At 36.2% G+C, this 21,684-nt stretch overlaps 1 protein-coding gene across 2 annotated transcripts in view; it reads right to left on the bottom strand.

Moving 5' to 3' along the window:
• The window catches only part of MCU (Mitochondrial calcium uniporter), a 212,708-nt gene that overhangs the window by 59,662 nt on the left and 131,362 nt on the right, over positions 1 to 21,684 (bottom strand). For both annotated transcript variants that reach the window (XM_074184571.1, XM_023159915.2), the window contains one exon: positions 338 to 641. In XM_074184571.1, coding sequence (XP_074040672.1) covers positions 338 to 641 — 304 coding nt within the window. The remainder of the gene's footprint in view (positions 1 to 337; positions 642 to 21,684) is intronic.

Raw genomic sequence — 21,684 nt, 5'->3', positions numbered from 1 at the left:
GGAAAATCGAATCAGTAATGACCAGAGAATTGAAAGCCAATTTCAATGAGATATCACTCCCATTTGAAAACGTTTAGGGGATTAAACCCTTACTTAGATTGTTGAATGTTTTGCAATGGTTTCAGGTCAAAACTAGTCCTCGTTACAAACAATTTTGACGCTTTTCCCTGCAGTTATGCCTTGCGGCATATAATTTATGGCTTACTCTGCGTTGATGCTGAGTGTGCAAAGCTGATAAAGGGTAGATTGATAGTTATTTTTTCCAGCGTTCTTTGTAAACATGAATGAATTCACACGCCTCTAACGCAAATTCTGCTCAATAACAAAATTTACTCACCTTTGTATTTCCTCCCCTGTCACCCTTTCCTGTTTCGGGGTATTTACATTATAGGAATTATCGTTAATGATCAATTTAAAATCATCATCTAGTAGAGTCTCTATCGTATTGGAAGACGCTATTCTCGTACCGTCCTTCGCCATACACACCACCCTGTCTATTCCTTTGTCTTCTTTCTTCAACATTTCTAAAAATTCTCCTACGGTGTTCGTGATTGGTTTCAGCGTGAATCTACATCGTTCTCTCCTACTGGGAAGAGGTACCGTTACTTGGGGAAGACCCTTATAATACACCACTGTCACGTCTGAAACAAAAGGAAAGGTGATATTTTGGACAAATGTTCGAACGTGAAAAACGTGGCAAATGCGATAAAATTGCTTGGAAATCATTAGAAAGGACACATTGGAGAACATCAACAAAATACCATTCTAGAATTCGAAACTGAAAGAATGACATGTGTCTTCATAACATCAGAAATCCATGTTTTATTTCATCCAAAATACAAGATAAACATATTATATTATCTGTGTAATTGATTACTAGTTAATTTTCTCATGATCAGTTCAATGGAATTAATGAAAAACCCTTTTGTCTAGTGGAAATTAGACAAAAGTGTTTTTCAGTCATTTCATTGAAGTCATATTATATTACTATTTGTTTTCTAAAAGTATCAAAATAATATTCATATAATGATTTTCTACACAAAAATAAAAAGAATATTGGATATGCGAACATAAATGTTGTCCTTACAATGAGTAAAGCAAAAAACTCTTCAACTTTCTGTGACAACAGCATACAACAGATATTGATGAGACTACATCATAAAATTGGCGAATGCGCACATACACAATCTGTGATATACGTTAAATAATGGCGAATTCGCCTGGAAAATCAGTTATTTACAGACAAACGTAGCGATAACAGTGGTTGGAAAAGCCAAAGTAACATAATTTTGAGTCTAAAATATCCAAAAGTTGTAAGCGAATTTCAACTCATATTTGGGCAAATATTCGAATAACCTTGGCCATCAATCCACAGCAGACTTATCGATATAGACTTTGGATTGAATTTATGTAGTCCGAACGGAAAATGTCTGTCTAGATGTGTGATATCATTTTATCTAGCCGGCTAATACCTTAGTCCTTAGTCCAATATCTGTTGGAGATTAAGGCACTCCATTTCAGACTGTTTTCTTCATTGATGTTGTCACTGAGGCAGAAATGGGCTTTAACTTAAAACAAACGCTATGCATCATGAAATATTAAAGAGTGATTTCTGAGTGTCCTGCTACCCAGTATGAAATCAACCTATTTCGATCAGCTGGTTACTTCAGTTCTTCATGGTATTCTCAGACCAGTCTTGATGTCACTTTTGAGCTCATCAAAGCCCTGAGTTCAACTTAACCTCACTTCGTTGAAGCCCCCCATTAATATTCTTTGCGCACTGCAAAATTGCATATATTAACGTTCTAAAGAAGACTGATGTATACCGAGGTAATTGTAATGTAGATTTTCTCCCACAATATATTTCAGTTTCAATCCCATCATGAAGAGTTATATAATTGTTACTTGAACTTCGTTTCAAGGGTGTAGAACCTGGAGAAGAATGAATTGAAATGAAGCCTTCCATTCCCTTCTCACCTAGTAGAATTTCCCAGTTCATCTAGTTTAACAAATTTGTCGAACGAAGATATAAAAAGTTCGAGATCTGCACCAGAGTTTTCGACAGAAAGAACTTATAAGCCAAAGCACTGCTTCAAATTGCAAAAACTCAATTTCTTTGCTACTAATCCTCTTAATCCTTTCCTGAGAGGCCGGAGGCACTACATAATGAATTATAATTGGAGCTCTGATGTAATGAGTTTGTTTTCATTATTTCATTCTGAGAGATTCCGCCGTCAATCTAAAAGCTTCTGGGGAATAAAGGAGTTTTTTTAATTGCCAATTATTTGTAAACTGGATATACTGCTTTTTTCATTGTGAAAGTTCAGTACGTCAAAGAAGTATTGGAGTGTTCATTTTGAGAAAGAATATGAACCTCTACAGGATTCAAAACTTCATCGACAATATTCCATTTTGAGTTGAAATTGGTGTTAGTGTATGAATACATACAGGGTCAAAGGGTCAAGAACTGGTGGTGCAGTTTAGGTGGTTCTTGCTTACTTGATACTTCACTCAAAATTCACACGAAAACTGATTCATTATACTGGGTGATTTTTGACGAGAGCTGTTGCGAGGCATTTCAAGCAGTTTATTGACTCGAAATTAGAACATTGGGGACAAGAACTAATAGAACGATGAACGATCTTTAGGAGAGGGTTTTCTTCATCTCCTGAAGACGCCAACTTGGTTGGTGAAACGAGCATCGAAAAAAGTATTGCACTTCTGGTGATTGGCAGAAGTGTTTGTTTTGGATTCATTATATGCCAGATATTCCAGTTTTATCGTTTATTGTTCTATTTGCATTTGGTCTGACCTATAGATGGCGGTAGTTGTTTAAAAATATCACGGTATGAGAAAGTACACACACTATGAAGCATATTTTTCAAGTTTGAAGACGCTGCATTGTTTGGTATTTGTTTGGCAGCCATCAATAACGAACGTTTTCGGCGAATTTGTGAAAATGGATAAAATTGGTTATCGTTATGCGGTATAAACCTTTTATTTGAAAGGCCTCAGCCCAACAAATATAAAAACTGAAGTGGATTCTATTCTAGGTGAGTCTGTTCTTTTGATTCAACAGTAAAATATTGCGTAGCAGAGTTTAAATGAGGCCGTACGAGCTTCCAAGACGAGCATTGCAATGATCGACTAAATGAGGTGACGACTTCAGAAACGGCGAAGAAAATCCACAAAGCGGTACTGAATGATCGTAGACTGAAAGTGTGCGAGAATTTGGACATGAGAAAGCTGTATGCAAGATGGGTGCCGCATTTGCTTACACTCGAGCAAAAACAGTGCCGTGAAAATGATTCAATTGAGTGTTTAGTGAAGTTTCACAGCAACAAAGCAGTATTCTTGCATCGGTTCATAACAATGGATGAAACATGGGTCCATCACTTCACACCCAAGACAAAAAAACAATCAAAACAGTGGACTTGTCTCTCTCTATTTTGGATGGTCCTTGCTTTCTTTCTTCAGGCGCAATGACCAATGCTCCTCCTGTTGGTTGACAGGAGCTTCGTCGGAGGGCGTAGCGGTCTTGCACGAAGCAATGCTGCCACCAATTGTTTGTCGAACTTTTTTTTATTATAAAAACAATTTGATTTTTATAAAATCACCTCCTGCTTGGGAGACCTTTTGGTTTTTTTCCACATATACAGCCCCCTTTACGTGGTTATACGAACCACCCCGGCCTGGAACCGGCGTGAATATAGGGGGCCTTTTGTTCATCACACTCACACATTTCAGTAATTAACACAAAGGACTGAAGGCCGTGACACACCTGTCATACACCCTTCAGATCCGACTCCTATCATACAGTCGGACGAGTGTCTGAGAGGGAAATGGTACTTCAGTCCGAATAGAGTAGTTCACATCGTTCCGATACGTGGCCAACCCCGCTCCCATCCGACTCCGTTCCTGTATCCGATCATGATCCGATCGTGCAGTCTATTTGTTCTCCAGCTGCGGGACACGTATTGGAGTTTGTATGATACCGAAGTAGCTTATTGAACAAGTCAGAAAATATCCAGTTCTGTATGACCAGACTGAAGAGCTGTACCGCTGTTCCGGTGTCAAGCCGGAGCGGTAAATCGGAAAGAAGTAGGAAGCATGTATGACAAGTATGATTACCCACTGGCGATCCTACACCGATCCGCTTTTAGGGCAAAATCAAACGGAGTCGGATCGGGGAGGTGTATGAAGAAGTGTGTTCCGGTCTTTAAAGTTTGAATTGCTACCTCATGCACCCTATTCGCCAGATTTAGCCCCTTCGGATTATTTTCTGTTTCCAAACTTGAAAAAATGGCTCAGTGGTTCAAGATTTTTCAACGATGAAGAAGTGATGTCGGCAGTTGATGGCTATTTTGAGGAGCAAGACAGTTATTATTATGAAAAACGTATCAAACGTCGTTGGGAAAATGTTTAGAGGTGAAAGGAGATTTATTGAAAAATAAAAACATTTTTTTCAAAAATTTTTGTGTTTTCTCTGTTGGCCTGGTAATTCTGGGACCATCCCCGTATTTATTGAAAAATATATTCAACTGGTCCTCGCCGAGAAACACCCATTCAATTGAATTGGTTACAATTTCTGGAAACAGAATATTTCATTTCGCAACGTTTGCACGAAAATTCAATTGTCAATTCAAATTCTATAAAAAGGATTCCAGCTGTATTCGCATTTCAAACAAACCAATAACCAATAAACCACATTCCCAACGAGAAGTTACGTCATAACGTGAACGATACATCTATAGCTTTTTATCATTCCCTTTTACGATAACAATTTTTTTTTCCTTTTGGAATGAATTATCGACAATATTGCACCCTTCACATTAAGAGGCATTTGATGAATGGCTGATAGCGGAAGTTCTACGTAGCACGGAAAAAGCAAAACTCAACATAATCATCAATTCCGCAGTCAAACTTCGTTTGTTTCTTTTGATATAATATCAGAAAGTCCTACTTGATTTCCTGAATATATTTGTTTTCAGTTGAACACAAAAATGGCGAAGCCTAATAAGGAGTTATGTTAGATGGATATTCTAAAGACAGATTTAGAACCAGAACATCGACGATAAAAAAACGAGTCTGCTTTAGATCACACGACTGAAATAAAACTTTTGTGTTTATGAGAGGAGGGTATGACTGACTTGAATCAAATTGATTAAATCCAAATATTTAACTAGAACCACTTCAATACTACAACAATATCTACATTTCTGCCATTAAATCTCTTGTGAACACTTGCTTGGATTTATTTACCTACCATAATAATGAATATACACCTATGATATTGACAGCTTAACAAAAGAAGTGTTTCAATTTTAGTGGTTTTGATTAAGAGTACTTACATACAATTGAAATATAAACTAGATACGAACAGAATCAATAATTCGAAATATATAATTCCACTCCTACTTTGGAAAAATAGAATGTAAACGGGATTCTAGAAAGTTTTAAATTTTGAATGAAATACGTGCCTCAAGTAAAACATTATCGAAGTTTAAAAAGTTTGAAATTATCATGTGATAATGGGCTGTGAATTTGGAGTCGCACAAAGTTGGAAAATATCACTGAACGGGATAACCATACATTTTTATGAATATGAAAGTTTGAAGAAGAGTTTGAAAAGAAACATCTGTTATCAATTGATTGAGAAAACGGATGAACTCAAAAACCACATCAAGAGGTTTTTGAGTTCATATTATCGTTTCCTTTTTCTGGAAATAATATTGACGTATAGGAGGGACGGTTGCCGTTTGGTTCGCGTGTGAGGTTCGTTCTACAGATTGAATCCATCGCTATGTGGAACAGTGGTTCGAGCCCGACGTCCTCGTCTGGAGTTTCAGTTTTGATCTTCCTCTTTGAAGTTGATCACTTGGTGATCGAAACACGTGTCGAGGTGTTATAAATAACGATTTGGTGTTGGGAAAAACTCCAGTAATACTCAAGCTTACTACCTGATATGTAGTTAAATGTCAATGTATTCAGGCAATTATTAAAAGTTCCGCCATTTTGTAGTGCTTGAAGATATTGACATTATATTCTAGGGTTACGAAGCATTTGTCAGGAGCTTCAAAAAGATGTGTTGCAAGACCCCCCTTTCTATTAATTTTTTTCCTAGATGGCGCCCAGTTGCCATCTTGAAAGTTTCATCTGTGTTTCGTGAGTGTTCATAATTCTCTCATTCCTTGAAAACGTTATAACACGGCATTTGCTCAAAAATAGAGATTTATCGAAACAGGAGGCGGAGGTAGATTTAGATGGTCCCGGATTAGTTCACGACTTGACAATGGCGCACCAATTTCCTTAACCATTTTCTCCACTATTGGGAACGGAATTGAATGCGAATCGAAACCACACACACGCCACAACTCACATCCAACACGGTCGGGTACATATTCGGGTGACTGCGGTAGGTTGCCGGCATTGATGCGGATGAGTATGAATAGGAGATTGAATATAGTGCGTGTTTGGGTCTGTAGAACGTGTGCGAGAAATTTAGTCATGTTGGAGTGCTATCTGCATATGTCACACACGAACAACTACGCTTTCCAGGGAATGGAACAAATTCATTCTATTGAAAACTAATTGACTTTCCATTGGGGTTTCATCAGTAGGTTTCGAAACCAAATAGAAACAAACCTATTTGTAAAATTTCAACACATATTGAATCTGCAGAAAAGTTGTCGTAACAGACGACACTAAAAAGAAAAAATTTGAATAGTTTTGCAAACCACTTTTTGAATGTTGGTTTGCAATGATCATTATAACTGACTTCCACCATTGCTCTCAACAGTTTTTTTTTGCAGAACTGAAATTGTATCTGTATGACTCGATGCACCTTGAACAATTATAGTTATTACTGAGTGATACATCGAAAAGTAAGAAGCCCTGATGAATTCCTCAGTCATTTAATCATATCATCAACGTAGATGATGGAAAGCAAATGACCCGAAATAGAACCCTGTGGGACTTAATTTTTCGTTATAACAGAATATTACACACTGTTGCAATTCATTGAGATTGAAACAATATTAGAGTTGGACATTCAGTGCCTGAAAAAGTAATGAAATCATACTAGTAGGAAGGTCGAAGTACAGAAGATGCGATATATGCTTCGACTATTGATATCTATAAGGCTCTTCTGAGTTGATTTTTTGCTAATCTATCAAAAGCATTCGATACAGTGTGTCACGAATGCATTCTCCAAAAACTCCAATCCTATGGGATTGGAGTTTTTGGAGAATGCATTTGGAGAATGCAACGGAAAGCTATCTGTCAGAACGAAAACAAGTAGTAATGGAATAGTTCTTCAAGGGCTGTGTTTCTTATGGAGTTCCACAGGAAACCGTTCTTGGACCGCTGTTATTAATTCTGTAAACAGTCTCATGACAATACTTTATGAGAACGAAACTTGGACAAATGTTAAAAATAAAGTCGAACAAGACTTACATGGTGTATGAGACTGGTTCAAATTCAACAATGTAATAATGAATGATGAAAAATCATACTATTCACCATTCACATCATATTTGAAACTATTTATCCAAATTAGGTCCTTTGGTGGTGACCAAAGTAACACATAAACAGGCACTTAAGAGTTAAAAACTAAAAAACACGCTTTAAAAGAACATCTAACTAAAAAGTTAAAAATATTTTTTTAAATAAGCTTACAACAATAACGAACGAAAAATATTAGTATTGATATACAAAAAATATGACATAAAGCGCCCACGCTTTTTTCACAATAATACTAGTATTTCTCATTCGTTATTTTTTTGAGTTTATTAAAAAAAATTTCAACTTTTCAGTTCGATGCTCTTCAAAAGCGTGTTTTTCAGTTTTTTAAAATATAATTATTTTTAATATTTTAGTTTCGTATGCTATACAAGCGTGTTTTTTAGTCTTTATAATCTATATTTATTTCATCTAAACTTTAAGATTAATCAGCCGTATATTGTTTAGAAAAATGACCATTGATATTTTCCAATTCCGGAGAGGGAGCCTGAAAATCAGGGTTACAAATAAGGCAGCAGGCGCGCGTGTAATAAAAAAATACTTTTTTCAAATGAAGAAATACATCTAAAATGAGTTCGATTTATATCAAGGAGGTGATATGAAATGAAAAGGAGAGTTACAAACAAACAAACAAACAAAAATACATACATACAGGTGAAGATAATGAAAGCGTTATAAAATAATAATAATAATATACTTTTTTTCAAATGAAGAAATACATGTAAAGCGAGTTCGAATTATATCAAGGAGGTTACGCCACCTGCCCGCGAATAGATCAAGCAATAATATCGATAATTCTGAAGTTACAAACAAACTGACAAACAAACAAACATACATACATATAGGTGAAGCTAATAAAAGCGTGTTATAAGATCATTGGACAACAAAGAATCCACCCTGGGTATATTCATATATATCGAGGTAGCGTTTGAAACAACCTTTCCAACAATCATCCAGCAACTACACTCCAGGAATGTACCCCTGGTAGTGGGAGAATGGATACTCAAAATGCTATCTAGCAGAACAATAAGTATTAATATAGAAGACATCACAGTGAAAGGACTGGTCATGAGGGGATGTCCACATGGAGGGGTCTTATCACCCCTTCTCTGGAACATAGTTCTGGATACCCTGATAAATCACCTTAACAAAAATGGAATCTACACAATTGCATACGCAGATGAGCAGACAAGCAAATTTGTAGACACAGTGTGCGATAGAGCGCAGGATGGGCTCAAATTAATAGAAACATGGTGTAAGGAACATTCACTGTCGATCAATCCCAAGAAGACAGATGGTCCTTTTTACCAGGAAGAGAAGTTTAACGGGCTTAAAACCTCCCGAAATCTTCAAAAGCAAACTAAACTTCTCTGAAAAGGTAAAATACCTTGGTACTATCCTCGACAGGAAGCTAACATGGAACTCTCATCTACAGAGTAGAGCAAAAAGAGCATACGTGGCTTATGAGCAATGCCGGAGGAAAGTGGGACGCGCATGAGGTTTTTCACCCCGTGTGGTCACCTGGATCTATACTGCAATAATAAGACCTATGTTAACGTATGGAGTCATTGCAAGGGGACCGAAAGTTCTACAAGCAACGGCCATCCAAAAATTATACCAAATTCAGCGAATAGCTTGTAACATCACAGGAGCCATGAGAACAACACCAACCGAGGCAATGGAATTAATCACGAGTCTGACCCCTCTGGATCTGTACGTTAAGGATGTTGCGTTAATGGCCATGGTACGATTGCGCACGGCTGGTGTGAACTTTGAAGTAGGAATGGGTCAATTGAGGCTGGGCCTATGGCGGGAAGCGCTTACTGCGCACTGATTTCAAAAACTTGTCAATCTTCAACTTTAAGAAAAAGGTTAAAAGTCTTTTGTTGGATGGTACTTTAGCAATAGACTTCTGATACATTGATGAACTTATGCGACATTCATTGCACTTTGTGACATAATTATTATTTTTTATTTATATTTATATGTATATTCTTTTTTCTTCTGGTGGGACCAGTTTTTGTCACTGGTCTCTTGTCGTGGCTGCGTGGAAGAGCGCTATTCTATCTTTCTCAGAAGATAGAAGAGCGAACGATGCCATTTGCTACATAACAACAATCAACCTTGTTCTTTGTAACTGCTTTTTGTGTAGCAATAAAAATATTTATTATTATTATTATTATTATTACACTCATGCTCAATCCTTAAAGAGATGGGATGGAATAAATAGATGTAATCTTGCCAGGCTCACCTTGAGCGACCCTGGGAAGCTGGCGCCGAAGAAATATCTGGCGATGACCAGGAAAAATCTACGCCTGATAGTAGGATTTCTGACTGGCCACTGTCAACTAAGGAAACAACTCCATGATATGGGGCTAGTGGACACACCTCTATGCAGGATGTGTGAACAGGAAGATGAGACTGTCAGGCATGTCCTGTGCGAGTGCCTGGAGTCATCGTCAATAAGAGAGTGAGTGCTCGGCGAGTCTTGGCCTACATCTGCCGATATAAAGGAGATGTCTCCCAGCGACCTGTCCACCTTCCTGGAAAGGACAGGAAGGACGATGACCTAGGAGGACAACTCCTCTGGAGGATGTACAATGGGTCACATGTGGGCTTACACTCACCATCCCTACTCTACAGATACAGAAGCTAAGGGGATTGCTTATCAAATTGGGAGTGCATTGATAATTTTATCAGTACGGTCACCTTCAATGTACTTGGATTGCGTTTTTAGAACAAATAATGTAAAGTATATCCAATATTCCAAACGATGATAAATCTTCTTTTCTGAAATCCTATTACTCAAAATGCCACAAAGCTTTTGCGTGCCTCGTAATTTTCCAGACCTATGACACGACATCAATTCATTAAATTTTTTGTTACCTCGATACCAGCCATTTACCATCTCTGCAAAACGTTCGGAATGGTCGAATAAAAAATAACACCATCACTATGCATGTATAATTCAATTACAGTGGGAGTGTGATTAATACCCGGAGAAATTTCATTACTTATGAAATGTTCATCGTTTCGAAGGTTGAGGTGATATGAAAATTAAATTGAGATTCCTAATCCTGGTTTTTTATCACATGAAGAACCATTTGTTATCGTCCCATCTCGTAGCACGCGACGACGGGACATTTAATTTTTCTACGCTGGATTTCATCAGGGCTTCATACAGGGTGAACACTGATGATAGTTGTTTGGACATATTTAGGGAATCAGTTCGGATAGAAAACGGAAAACTATCAAAAGTGGATCAGTGTAACCACTTTTGTTGATAATCTTTAAAAAATAATGACTCATGAAACTAGCAAAATCTAAGAACTCATTTTGTACCATTGAAGCTTGGATCGTTGATGAAAGAAATTACTTCCGATGGCATTTATTGTTCCAGTCCTTTCTCTGAGAAGCACTTGTTTTCTTTTTCAGATCAAATTCAAATTCAAAAACGTTTATTTCCTTTTCGGTCACAATACCTAATTAAGTCTAGGTATTCCATTTATTATATTAATATCACAAATACATTATATCAGAGGTGCCAAACTCAATTTTGCCATATATTACATTCAAAATCTGTAGGAGGTCAGATTCAAATGAAAAAATGTACTGAATTATTATAACATTTTGTTTATTTAATTATATAGAATGATATTATATAGTATAATTTCCAATCAATGAAAAACTATGCAATTTTCCATTTAGACTGAAGAACTCTGCACTCACTATCATCTTTACGTTTTTGTGACATTATGCCAAAATCGTAACAATTATGGAATTCGACACAACATATATGGATATCGCATGCGCACGACACAAAGAAATGCATAATATCTTCACAATCACTAGACATCATAATCACTATTTCGCAGTACAACTAGAATCCTTCTCCGACCGTATCGCTTCGATTACTCGACTCAACAGACTCACGTCGCGCCAACGCACTCCAACAAAAGTAGCAGATAATTTCCGCTTGTTGCTAAGAGATGGCGTTACTGTCCATGATTGAGTTGTCTACTAGAACAGAATAGGTCCCTAAGTAATACTCTCTGGCTTGTCTAGGCACGCGTCTATATAGTTACAATGACATACCTACTTATGGATCACGTTATCGCAATATGCGATCGATGTATACCAAGTTTTCCATCTTGCCCGTATCGCTCTTAATAAGGTGTAATAAGGTGGCATAAGTTTCGACTATGAAAAATACAAGGAAGTCACAAGGGCTATATGTTAATTCAAATAACATAAGAGATCCCTACAGAAATTGCAATAATGTAACCCAAGGCATTGAAAGTAAGAGTAAATTATTAATTAGTACATGAATTTCCAAAGAGGGCTCGAGTTTCGTGTTTGATCCTCGAGTGAATTTCACGATCCCGTTACCGACGACAACCAATTAGACAATAGACTCATTATCATTAGAAGCCAAAACATTAAATTAAAGGTAACAATAGCAGGTATATCGTATAATTCACCAGTTCGCTTAGCAATACAAGAGCTAGTCCGTTATTCCAGTTGCTCTTCAGACCAGAAAGCTTCGAGGGAAATAATAGCTCGGTCAAATTGTAGACAAACCGGCAAGTTGAGAAAATATTTGTTTCAATATTCTATAGGCCCATTTTCAATCACTACACGACATTAAAAGCAAAATTGGATAATTTGTTTCCAAAAGCCAAGATATTCCTATCAGAAAACTACAAAAATTATTGTATGCCACTGTTTTCCTCCAAGTTTGATAGTTTTATCAGATTGAACAAACAATAGAAGAAAACGTGTTCTATGACAAGCCTTCATATGAATACAGAAAATTAGAAAAATAATTTTTCTTAAATTATTTTATCTAGGTTATTCTGTAACATATAAAAAATCTGTCAGTTTAGATTACCTATTTTGTATGCGCGGCAAACCTCTTACTCAAGAATAACCCAGATCAACCAATGAAAGAAATCATCATCCCATTTAAGTGCATTTGTATAAAATCTTTTCTGTAAAAATGTTTTGTCATACCTAATTTTTGTTTTTAAACATTTTCTAAATAAAGTAAAAATTGAATATGTATTAAAATAAGGGATACAAATTATTCTGAGCATCTTAGGCTGTTTGTATACGTCCTCTATCTATACTATCCAAATCGATTTTCATTTCAAAGTTTGTTCAAATGGCGAATAATATCAAAATACATTTTTTAACTTAAATGACGCATTATTCCAAATTGTACGCCACTGACTCTGATTCGATAAAGTTTAGCTACTTCAAATAATATCAAATTTTTTAAATATAACAAGTGACCACCTAAAATTAATGACAGCATTCGAAATACACCCTGTATGCCAATGAGTCTGAACCTTCTGAGCCTTCGAGAAATACTTGAGAGGGGATAAGTGTTGTGTTTTTGATATGATGAAACTAGTCGACAAGTTGATAGTGCTCTTTGAAGTTACATCTTTAAGAAAGTCTGACTGAACCGATCGATTGTATTAGATATCAAGATACGGACTTGGGTCATACTAGTTATACAGTTGGGCTGGGTCCCCAAGTAACGGGTCTTCCAACAGGGACATTTGAAATTTGACTATTGATAACGGTCTTCTCGTTGAAGCTACTGCTGTCAAATTTGTTGTCATTTATACAGTCTGTTTGGCCAAATCACCATGGACGAAAATGACATTCAACAACACGAGCAAATAATAAAGTTGTCCAATGTGATGGATAAGTTTGAGTCCACTGGTTCGGTGAACGATCAACCAACACCCGCTGATGGCTGTGAGAGTGTGACGGAGAATCTGAGAAAGTCGATTTCGCGTTGCTCACAAAAACTTGGCGAATTTTGCTTTATGAGTTGGGTCTGCAACCGTACAAAATTTAACCGACCCAGGAACTGAAGATGAAGACCATAGGGTAGGTTAGGTCCAGAGTGAGTGGATCTATTCGACCCTCCACCGCAACCAGCAGGGGTTTATTGTGACAAACACCTATTCACACTTGACCAAATAAACCCAGCTTCTTAACGAAGCCGATTAGTTTGTATGGTGAGTGGTCTTTCAGGTCATATGGTGAGAGTACGGCTTTGCCGAACTCTAAAAACCTGATTCGGTCCCCAGCGGGGCAGGCACAAAGTATGTGCTCTATTGTTTCATTATATGACAAACAGAGGCGACACACGCTGTTTTCCGACAGTCCGAGTTTCTGCATATGATTATTCAAATGACAGTGACCTGTAAGAAGACCTGTTCGACATCGTAGTTCATTACTACTGTAATCCAACAACTGTTTGGTATCAAGCTTCGAAGACTGAATAAACGCCTTGGAGTGAGCCAATCGTGGAAGATTCTGCCAGAAGTCCATAAATCTTCTTGCTATTCAGGTGTCCAATCTTTGTATGGCAAAACCTAAAGCGTTGCCAGTGACGGGTTTTGGTCCAATGAAGCTGCTTACAGCAGCCTTCCTATCGAGTAGAGTCTCTTTTGGCAACTTGCAACCAATTAAGATGTTGCTCGGTAGGAGCCAAGAGCTTTCAACGCCGCTTGACTTTCCGAGAATATTTTTATTGACTTGTATGAGGTTGGATTCTTCCAATCTCTCCGCACACAATTCAATAGCGTAAATTTCCGCTTGAAATACAATCGCATAGGTTCCTAGGCAGGTTGATATCTCTGTCCTGGGTCTGCGACTGAAAACACCTGCACCAGAACTGGAAGGTGTTTTTGATCCATCTGTGAACCAACAACTATCTGCTCTTAATGTAGACCCTAGACAACGACGTGTGTTCGCTGAATGGTCTCTGGAACAGTTGACAGTTGACCCCAATTTTCATCGAAAAATCATATGTATCACGAAAAAGTCACTGTTTGGTGTGGATTTTGGGCTGGCGACGTCAACGGTCCATATTTCTGTGAGAACGACGTTGGCCAGGTCATCACTGTCAACGGCGAGCTCTATAGGTCGATGATAACCAACTTCTTTTGGCCTGTATTGGATGATTTGGACACCATCTACATGTGGTTTCAACAGAACGGCGCTACGTACCACACAGCTCACGCCACATGGAGATGATGTGAACTGGCCACCGAGATCGTGCGATTTGACCCCATTGGACTTTTTTTTGTGGGATTCTCTTGAGTCGCAGGTGTATCCATATAAGTCACAAACCACTGCGGTCCTTAAAGCCAACAATAACCAGCCTCATTTATGCGCCACCGTTATGAAGAAGTGGACGTTTCGGATGTGCTCCACCCATAGAATCGAACGATGTCCCTCAAACGAAAATAAAATTTTGATGATATCACACACACTTGGTTTTATTTAAATTTAAAGGTAGGAAGCGTCTATAGAAAGATCCCATACATTGATATTGATAATGTCTAGATACAATAAGTGTGATTGATGACTTGTTTACTACTCGAAAATTTTTATTTTACGATCGGTTTCAGGTTTGACCCCATTATCAAGTATAACATTGAAATTTTAATTTGGAACATCGATTTTATAAAATTTTCAGGTATGTTGCAAGGCCAGGTATTTGAGAGACGTATTTATGTAGGTCTCCTCTCTTGAATTCATGAGTTTAACAACCCCTAGAATTTTCAGGATGGTATTTTAAGTTGGCATCCTGTCTCTCAAATACCTGGCCTAGCAGCATAACTGAAAATTCTGTAAAATCGATGTTCTAAATTCAGATTTCAGTTTTATACTTGATGATGGGATCAAACCCGAAACCGGTCGTAAAATAAAAATTTTCCGGTAGTATTTAGACAAAAGTGTTTCATTAATTTCATGTGGTCTAGATATAGCTTGTCAAATCTAGAAAGAGACGTTGGAGTTATCTCTCTCTTGCTCTCATCGTCTTCTAACCTAGTGGGCGGGACCATGACGAAAGTCTCAAGTCTCTTCTTAGATTTGACAAGCTGTACTTTTGGAAATTTGTAGGTGCTATATCTATTTTCAGCCTTTCTCTAATAAATTCCTTTATCGTACTAGTGTTTTTTATGCCGAAATTAAATTCTGAAATTAATTCATGAATCCACATACTTTCCCAACCGAATTTTTGACCGAGCATGAAACATATCGCACGATTCTCACTCTCATTACTCCACTTTGCCCGGACTAACAGAGCAGAAAGCTCCGAAGAAATTACAGCAGCACACCACGTTTCCAGTAGGTTCATCGCCGAAGATAATCCACTATCTAGACTCGACTATTCTTCTTCTTCTTCAGTGCGTCATCGGGAATCGACGCTGATGTGAACGGAGACAAGGTTCCCAAAGAAAAACGTCGGTTTTGTGATGTGCTCGTGAGTGACAGCAAAGACGAAGTGACCGAAAACGGAAAGATAGGTGCTGGACAAAGTAGTTACGATGATCATTCAGAGTTCCTGCGGCAGGCGCAGGAAGCGCTTTGGATGGTCGAGAACGGGGTGGCCAAGGGTCAGAGTCAAAGGAAGAAGAGGTATAATATGAATTGCTCGTAACTGCATAACATTTGAACCGTCAAGTTTCATTGGAAAAATATAAATTATACCGCCTGCTATTTGAATCGACAGAAATGGCGTTTATTTACTAAGAAGAAGAGCAGGATTTTATTCTAGAGCTAAAGTTTCACTTCTGAAGTTACAGATAGTACTAAATTCTTGAATATTTTAGAGGCACATTCACTATCCATCATTTTCATCAATTTATTAGTATACAACCATAATTATCAAAGTACAATTTGACAAAGAAGTTATCGGTTGACTTTTCTGTCACACACTTATGAAACATATATTCACAGATCTGCTTCCCAACATATTTCTCTAATATACACCGCCAATAATTTACCTGTCCGATTGCCTGTTAGGAAACTTTCATCTATACTTATAATGTTTTATGTCTATGTGATTTTTGTCTTTGAGGGCATACTGTGTTCTACTATATTTTATACATACAAATTGTCCACACCTCATAAAAAAAAATGATTTATTTCCAACAGGAGTACCCAGTTACAGGAAATGCTATTATTACAGAGTATATATGGAATAAAATATTGAAAATAATGGAATATAGAAATGTAAAAAAATAAATGCTAAAAAAAGTATATATAAAATATTCGTATAAGTAGAATTTCAAAAGAGGAATGAAAAATTGAGTATATAATACAAAAAGTAACAAATCATGCAATTTAATAGTACTGACACAAAAGTTATTTATAGTATTATTACAAGTGATTGTGGATACAAGATACCAAGGCGTTCAGAAAGTCGAAATGAATATCGCAGTGTTCACAGATTTTATTGAATCTACTGCACATAAAATTCAATGGTGATCGTAGCATAATATTTGTGCGTGATACTTCGCAATAGAATTTCAGATTGTGTCGACCTTCACTTCTTGGTACTAAGAAATTGATTTCGGGTAAAAGAACCGTACTGTCAATATTGTTGTTAAGTAATTTATGCAGGAATTTTATACCTGCTACAAATGTAATTTTTTATATAACATAGTCAAGAAACATCTATCTATCTAAACATCTATCAAACGCCTTCTTTCCCGCGGCTGGCACCCCAGCTAGAATATTTTTTAATTTAACCAAAATGTTTTTACTGCGAACATCGAATAACTTTCCATAATTTTTAATTATCTTATTTTGAAGTTTAAATTTTACTAGTTTTTATAACAATTGCTATATGAAATTGTGCAGTTCAATATGAAGTGAAGTGACAAATTATACTTTCATCTGAAAATTTTGGAAATATCTTTCACACAGTCCTCTCGAACCAATAATTCCATATGAAAATACCGATTGAAACAATTCATGATGAATCGCCATAAATTTATTTGAATATTTATTGAGATATGGAGCTGCAAAAAAACGGACAAAACTTTTTAATCAACCTTATATCATTAGTTGGAAAATGTTCTCAAAAACCTTTATAGTCTTCCACACCCTGAACATCTATACAGTGTGTTACTACCAAGTTATGTCTGCTAAATTTTGGTATTCAAATATATTTATATTAACATAACGAAATGTTTTACTTATCCAGCCTTTGGAAGCACATGACATGATATTTACTTGTTTATGACATTTACCACACCTTGAAACAAAAGCTCATCTAGTATAGGCTAGATCTACGAAATTTTGACATTCAAACTGGTTTATGTTCAGACTCGTTTACGATGCGCCTAAATATTGATATTGTTGTTCGAATTATTTTTCTTGACTATTTACCATAGATTATGATTATCTTCGAGTTCAGTTCTGATCATTAATTTTTTTATTGTATTTGACGAATTAAACGTTATTTATTTACGCAAATTTTTTTTTTATGATATGGACTTGCTAATCAGTTGAATGATTTTTATGATTTTATATGTGGTGTAGAACGGTTTCTTCTTTTATCATAATGGAAATACTACATTTTCAAACTCATTTTGGCGGACATCAATATTTTAATGAGAAGTTTATTATTGAAAAGCCAAAAAAAATATGTTCTCATAATGGACTTACTATAGTTTGGATATGTAAATTTTCAGCTAGAATAAGAATTTACGGATATTATTATCTAAAGGTATGTTTAGACGCTGTTTTTAGAGATTTTAAAACAGGCTTGATATAGACACAGATGCTTCATTGATATTACTAAAAAGTGACCACTACAGGTACTTGTTCAGAGAAATAAGTCTATTAAATTAAAAGTATAACAAAGATGGAAGAATAGTTAGTCGATGAGATAAAATTTACTATATGAACTTATATCTAGGTAACACAGAGTTCAACTATGTTGATGATATGCACTACCTTGCACTGACGAGTGGCCAAAAAGCCCGAAACCGGTCTGCAAGTGTAATTGAAAATCTATTGCGGCAGTTGTATCGCCAACAGCCTATGCAGGAATAACTTCTTTGAAGAATCCTGCACTGCTAATATCCTTCGTGGTATTAGCCAGGGGAGTAGTTGTTTTCTGATAGGTGTCAGTCCATTAACCTACTGTATACTTCAAATTCCACGAATCCCTGCCCTTCCACCAGTCTGAATAATTGCGATAGTGACATTTTCAAACGAGCGTGTCTTATTGAAACGTAACATCCATTGAAAATTAATTTGGCTTTGTCAATTATCCAAGTCGTAGTTTACTAGAATAGCCCGCTGGATGACCTGATATAACGCCTCTAGATAGATACGCGATATCTGTCAAAATCTCGATATCGAGAACATTATATAAGGTTTGCAATAATTTTTTGAGCCGTCCAGGTAGGCTACGTAGATCTGCATTACATTTTAGGGACAAGAGGGTTTTCTAGAACGAATGATTCAATTATGATATTTATCGTTTGCTTTTCATTTTGAAAAAGTTGAGAGTGTCCTCTTAGCTACGAGTGATGCGCATTATTGTTTTTCTTATCAAAAAGAACTAAAGCTTTTTTACGTTCAAAGCGTGCAAAAGTTAAGAAAGGGGTATTTTTACGTTCGCACTGTATACCGCGAACCAATCAATCTAACCATTTCATCGCTTTCATCGTTGAACTTACACGGAGATACTTCAATCGATATTTTAAGCTTCGCGAAATTAACGAACATTTGCTTAATTAATGTTACGTTCGACGGCACTATTAGGACGTAAACGTTCGTCGAAATCGGAATGAATGGGTGGTAATGGTGTTAAATATTGCATCAGTGGAATGGAGAAAATCAGGTTCTTCGCGGAATTTGAAACATAATTTAGGTTTAAAAAAATCATCTTTTCTCACTCAATTCATTTGCAGAATGAATAATAAAACTTGCAAAAAATCAAGGAAACTCACAGATATAACTTTTATGCATCAAAGAGAAAAAGAATGAGAGGAACAACTTCTTCTGAACAGTATTCTCTCCAACAAAATACTTTATTCACAAATCCTATAATCTCAAATGATCTGAGATGAGGAAAATTGTTTTCCATGCATTTTTGTTTGACACACACACATCTGCAAGACTAACCTCTTTGAGGTATCTTGTATATAAATGTTTGTCGCTTATAAATGTCCATCAAGGTATTAGACTGGGAAGTAGATGTTTTCTGGTTTGAATTTACCAGAAATTACTGTGTATATACGTTGGGTCCGAAATAATTTAATTTTATTGGAGCTTTCAGCTTCTAATGAGATGAGAATCGTTCTAAAAGAAAAATACTTTTTTCAAAATTTCTGTTTCAATGATTGTTATGATTATTGAAGTTCTTGGTGGCCATTGCATCTGGTTGGGGCACATGATTCTGAGTCCCAATGATCACTTATTTCATTCGAGTACCAGAAAACCAATAATTTATTTTGAAAATACTATCCAAAAATACTTCACTTACTATTGAAAAAAAAGATTACTATATTACTAATACTGAATCTCTATTCCATTTAACAAAAAAAAACTACTTTGTTTTCCTTTACCTCAGGTTAAATGATATTGAATAAGACTTCATTCTTCTTAAACATTCGAGTCGTTTTTGTGGTTTGGAATTTCCAATTCCGAATCAATAATAACCTCATTCAAAACAAATCATTATGCATTTTTCAAATCCGCTTTCCATGTGTTAAAAAAGCGCTGTCGTTCCCAACTGCAACATGTGAAATATTTTCACCATTACCAATATGGACTAACCCATATATAATGTAAACAGTTTGGAGGCCAATCACCCATATGACGCCACAAAAGAGTTAAAAAATTAATACTGTAAATTGAATGATGCTTATAATGATTAGCGAAAAACCCGTTAGGTGTACTCATTATCTGTACAGCCATTTTATTTGAAGTACCGAGATATATCCTTCGGCAGTAAAAACAACCAACCAATCAATGATCATTTACTTTGATGTTATTATTTCGATACGACTAAATGAAATGACTATTAGTTAAGTGGAGGATTGAATGGAAATAGATGATCTCGCAAGATATACCATACGGTTATTATGAACATTGATGCAGGCCTTCGTTAGTTAGAATATACTTCCATTTACCAGAAATTAGATATATTCTATGAGGTAACACCAGTTTTAAAAAGTGGCAATGTTGGTCATTGAAGATTTAATTTGGCTCATCAATGGTACTATGTAAGAAGGAAAACTCCAAAATGAGAAAACTATCGAGGAGTTGTAAAATTCAAACAGGAAAATGAATCGAGACCTAGAGACAACAGACTGTTTCAAAGGCAAACTTCACCACCTACACTGAATGGGGAATTGTTTTCTGTCTTCAGCCTCCATTGCAAACAGAAAACTAAATGAAACAAGAGTATGAACGCCTACATTCCTAAGGCTCTTATGATATAGAAAAGGCAATTATTACTCAAACTGCAATAATAGCCGATATATTTCAAATGTATATAGATACTGAAGATATAAAAATGAGAAGAATTATCCCAAATCAAATTGAACTGCATTTAAAACTCACATTAAAAACGAATAGGTAATGAATAACTAATTTATGAACGAGAATTTAACTGGGTAATTGAGGTTTCCTTTACACCCGTAATATTACTCCACTTATATTGTTTATACGAGATAACAAATCAAGTTTTGCTTACACTTCGGATAGATATACGATGCAGAAATGAACTCAATCTTGAAAGAAGTTTCTCAAGAAAACATACCAAACGAAAGATACAACGAATACAAAACAGGCTTTGTATGCAGGAAAAAGCATCACATTTGCAAGTATCTTTGAGGGTAGTATTCTGCTTATGTTATATTTAAAACAGTTTTTAGGGTTCTTCTACCATCATGGCACAAATAAATGGCATGAGAACTCTTGAAAATTTAATAATTCGGTGCACCTACATTTGTAAACAAGTGATCCTCATATTCAGGCTCTTGCAGAGACCAACGTCAATGATATAGCTACTTTTGTCAACTTTGCCCAGGCTATAACTTTCATCAGCGATTTGGACATATTCAACTTTAAAATTCCCTCCTTATCCGATATAACTCCTGTCTCCAACAGAAAAGAGAGAGAACCTCAAAACACTCATGTCATGTGACATATGACAACTTTTTTCACATCAATCATTCCAGGGTCGAAAAATATCTGTATTTGGCGATTTCAATGTCCACAATAATAACTGGATTATATTTTTGAATCAACGACGAGTAGGGTTGAGAAGAGTAGGGTCGAGAAGCCTAGGCTAATAAAAATAATAATATATATCACCGAGTT

This window comes from Leptinotarsa decemlineata, unplaced genomic scaffold (genome assembly GCF_025532065.1).
Source record: "Leptinotarsa decemlineata unplaced genomic scaffold, Ldec_3_MD MMD2_tig00026354_RagTag_RagTag, whole genome shotgun sequence".
NCBI classification, from domain to species: Eukaryota; Metazoa; Arthropoda; class Insecta; order Coleoptera; family Chrysomelidae; genus Leptinotarsa; species Leptinotarsa decemlineata.
Note: the sequence above shows the minus strand (reverse complement) of the source record. Positions and strands in the feature narration are given on the sequence as shown.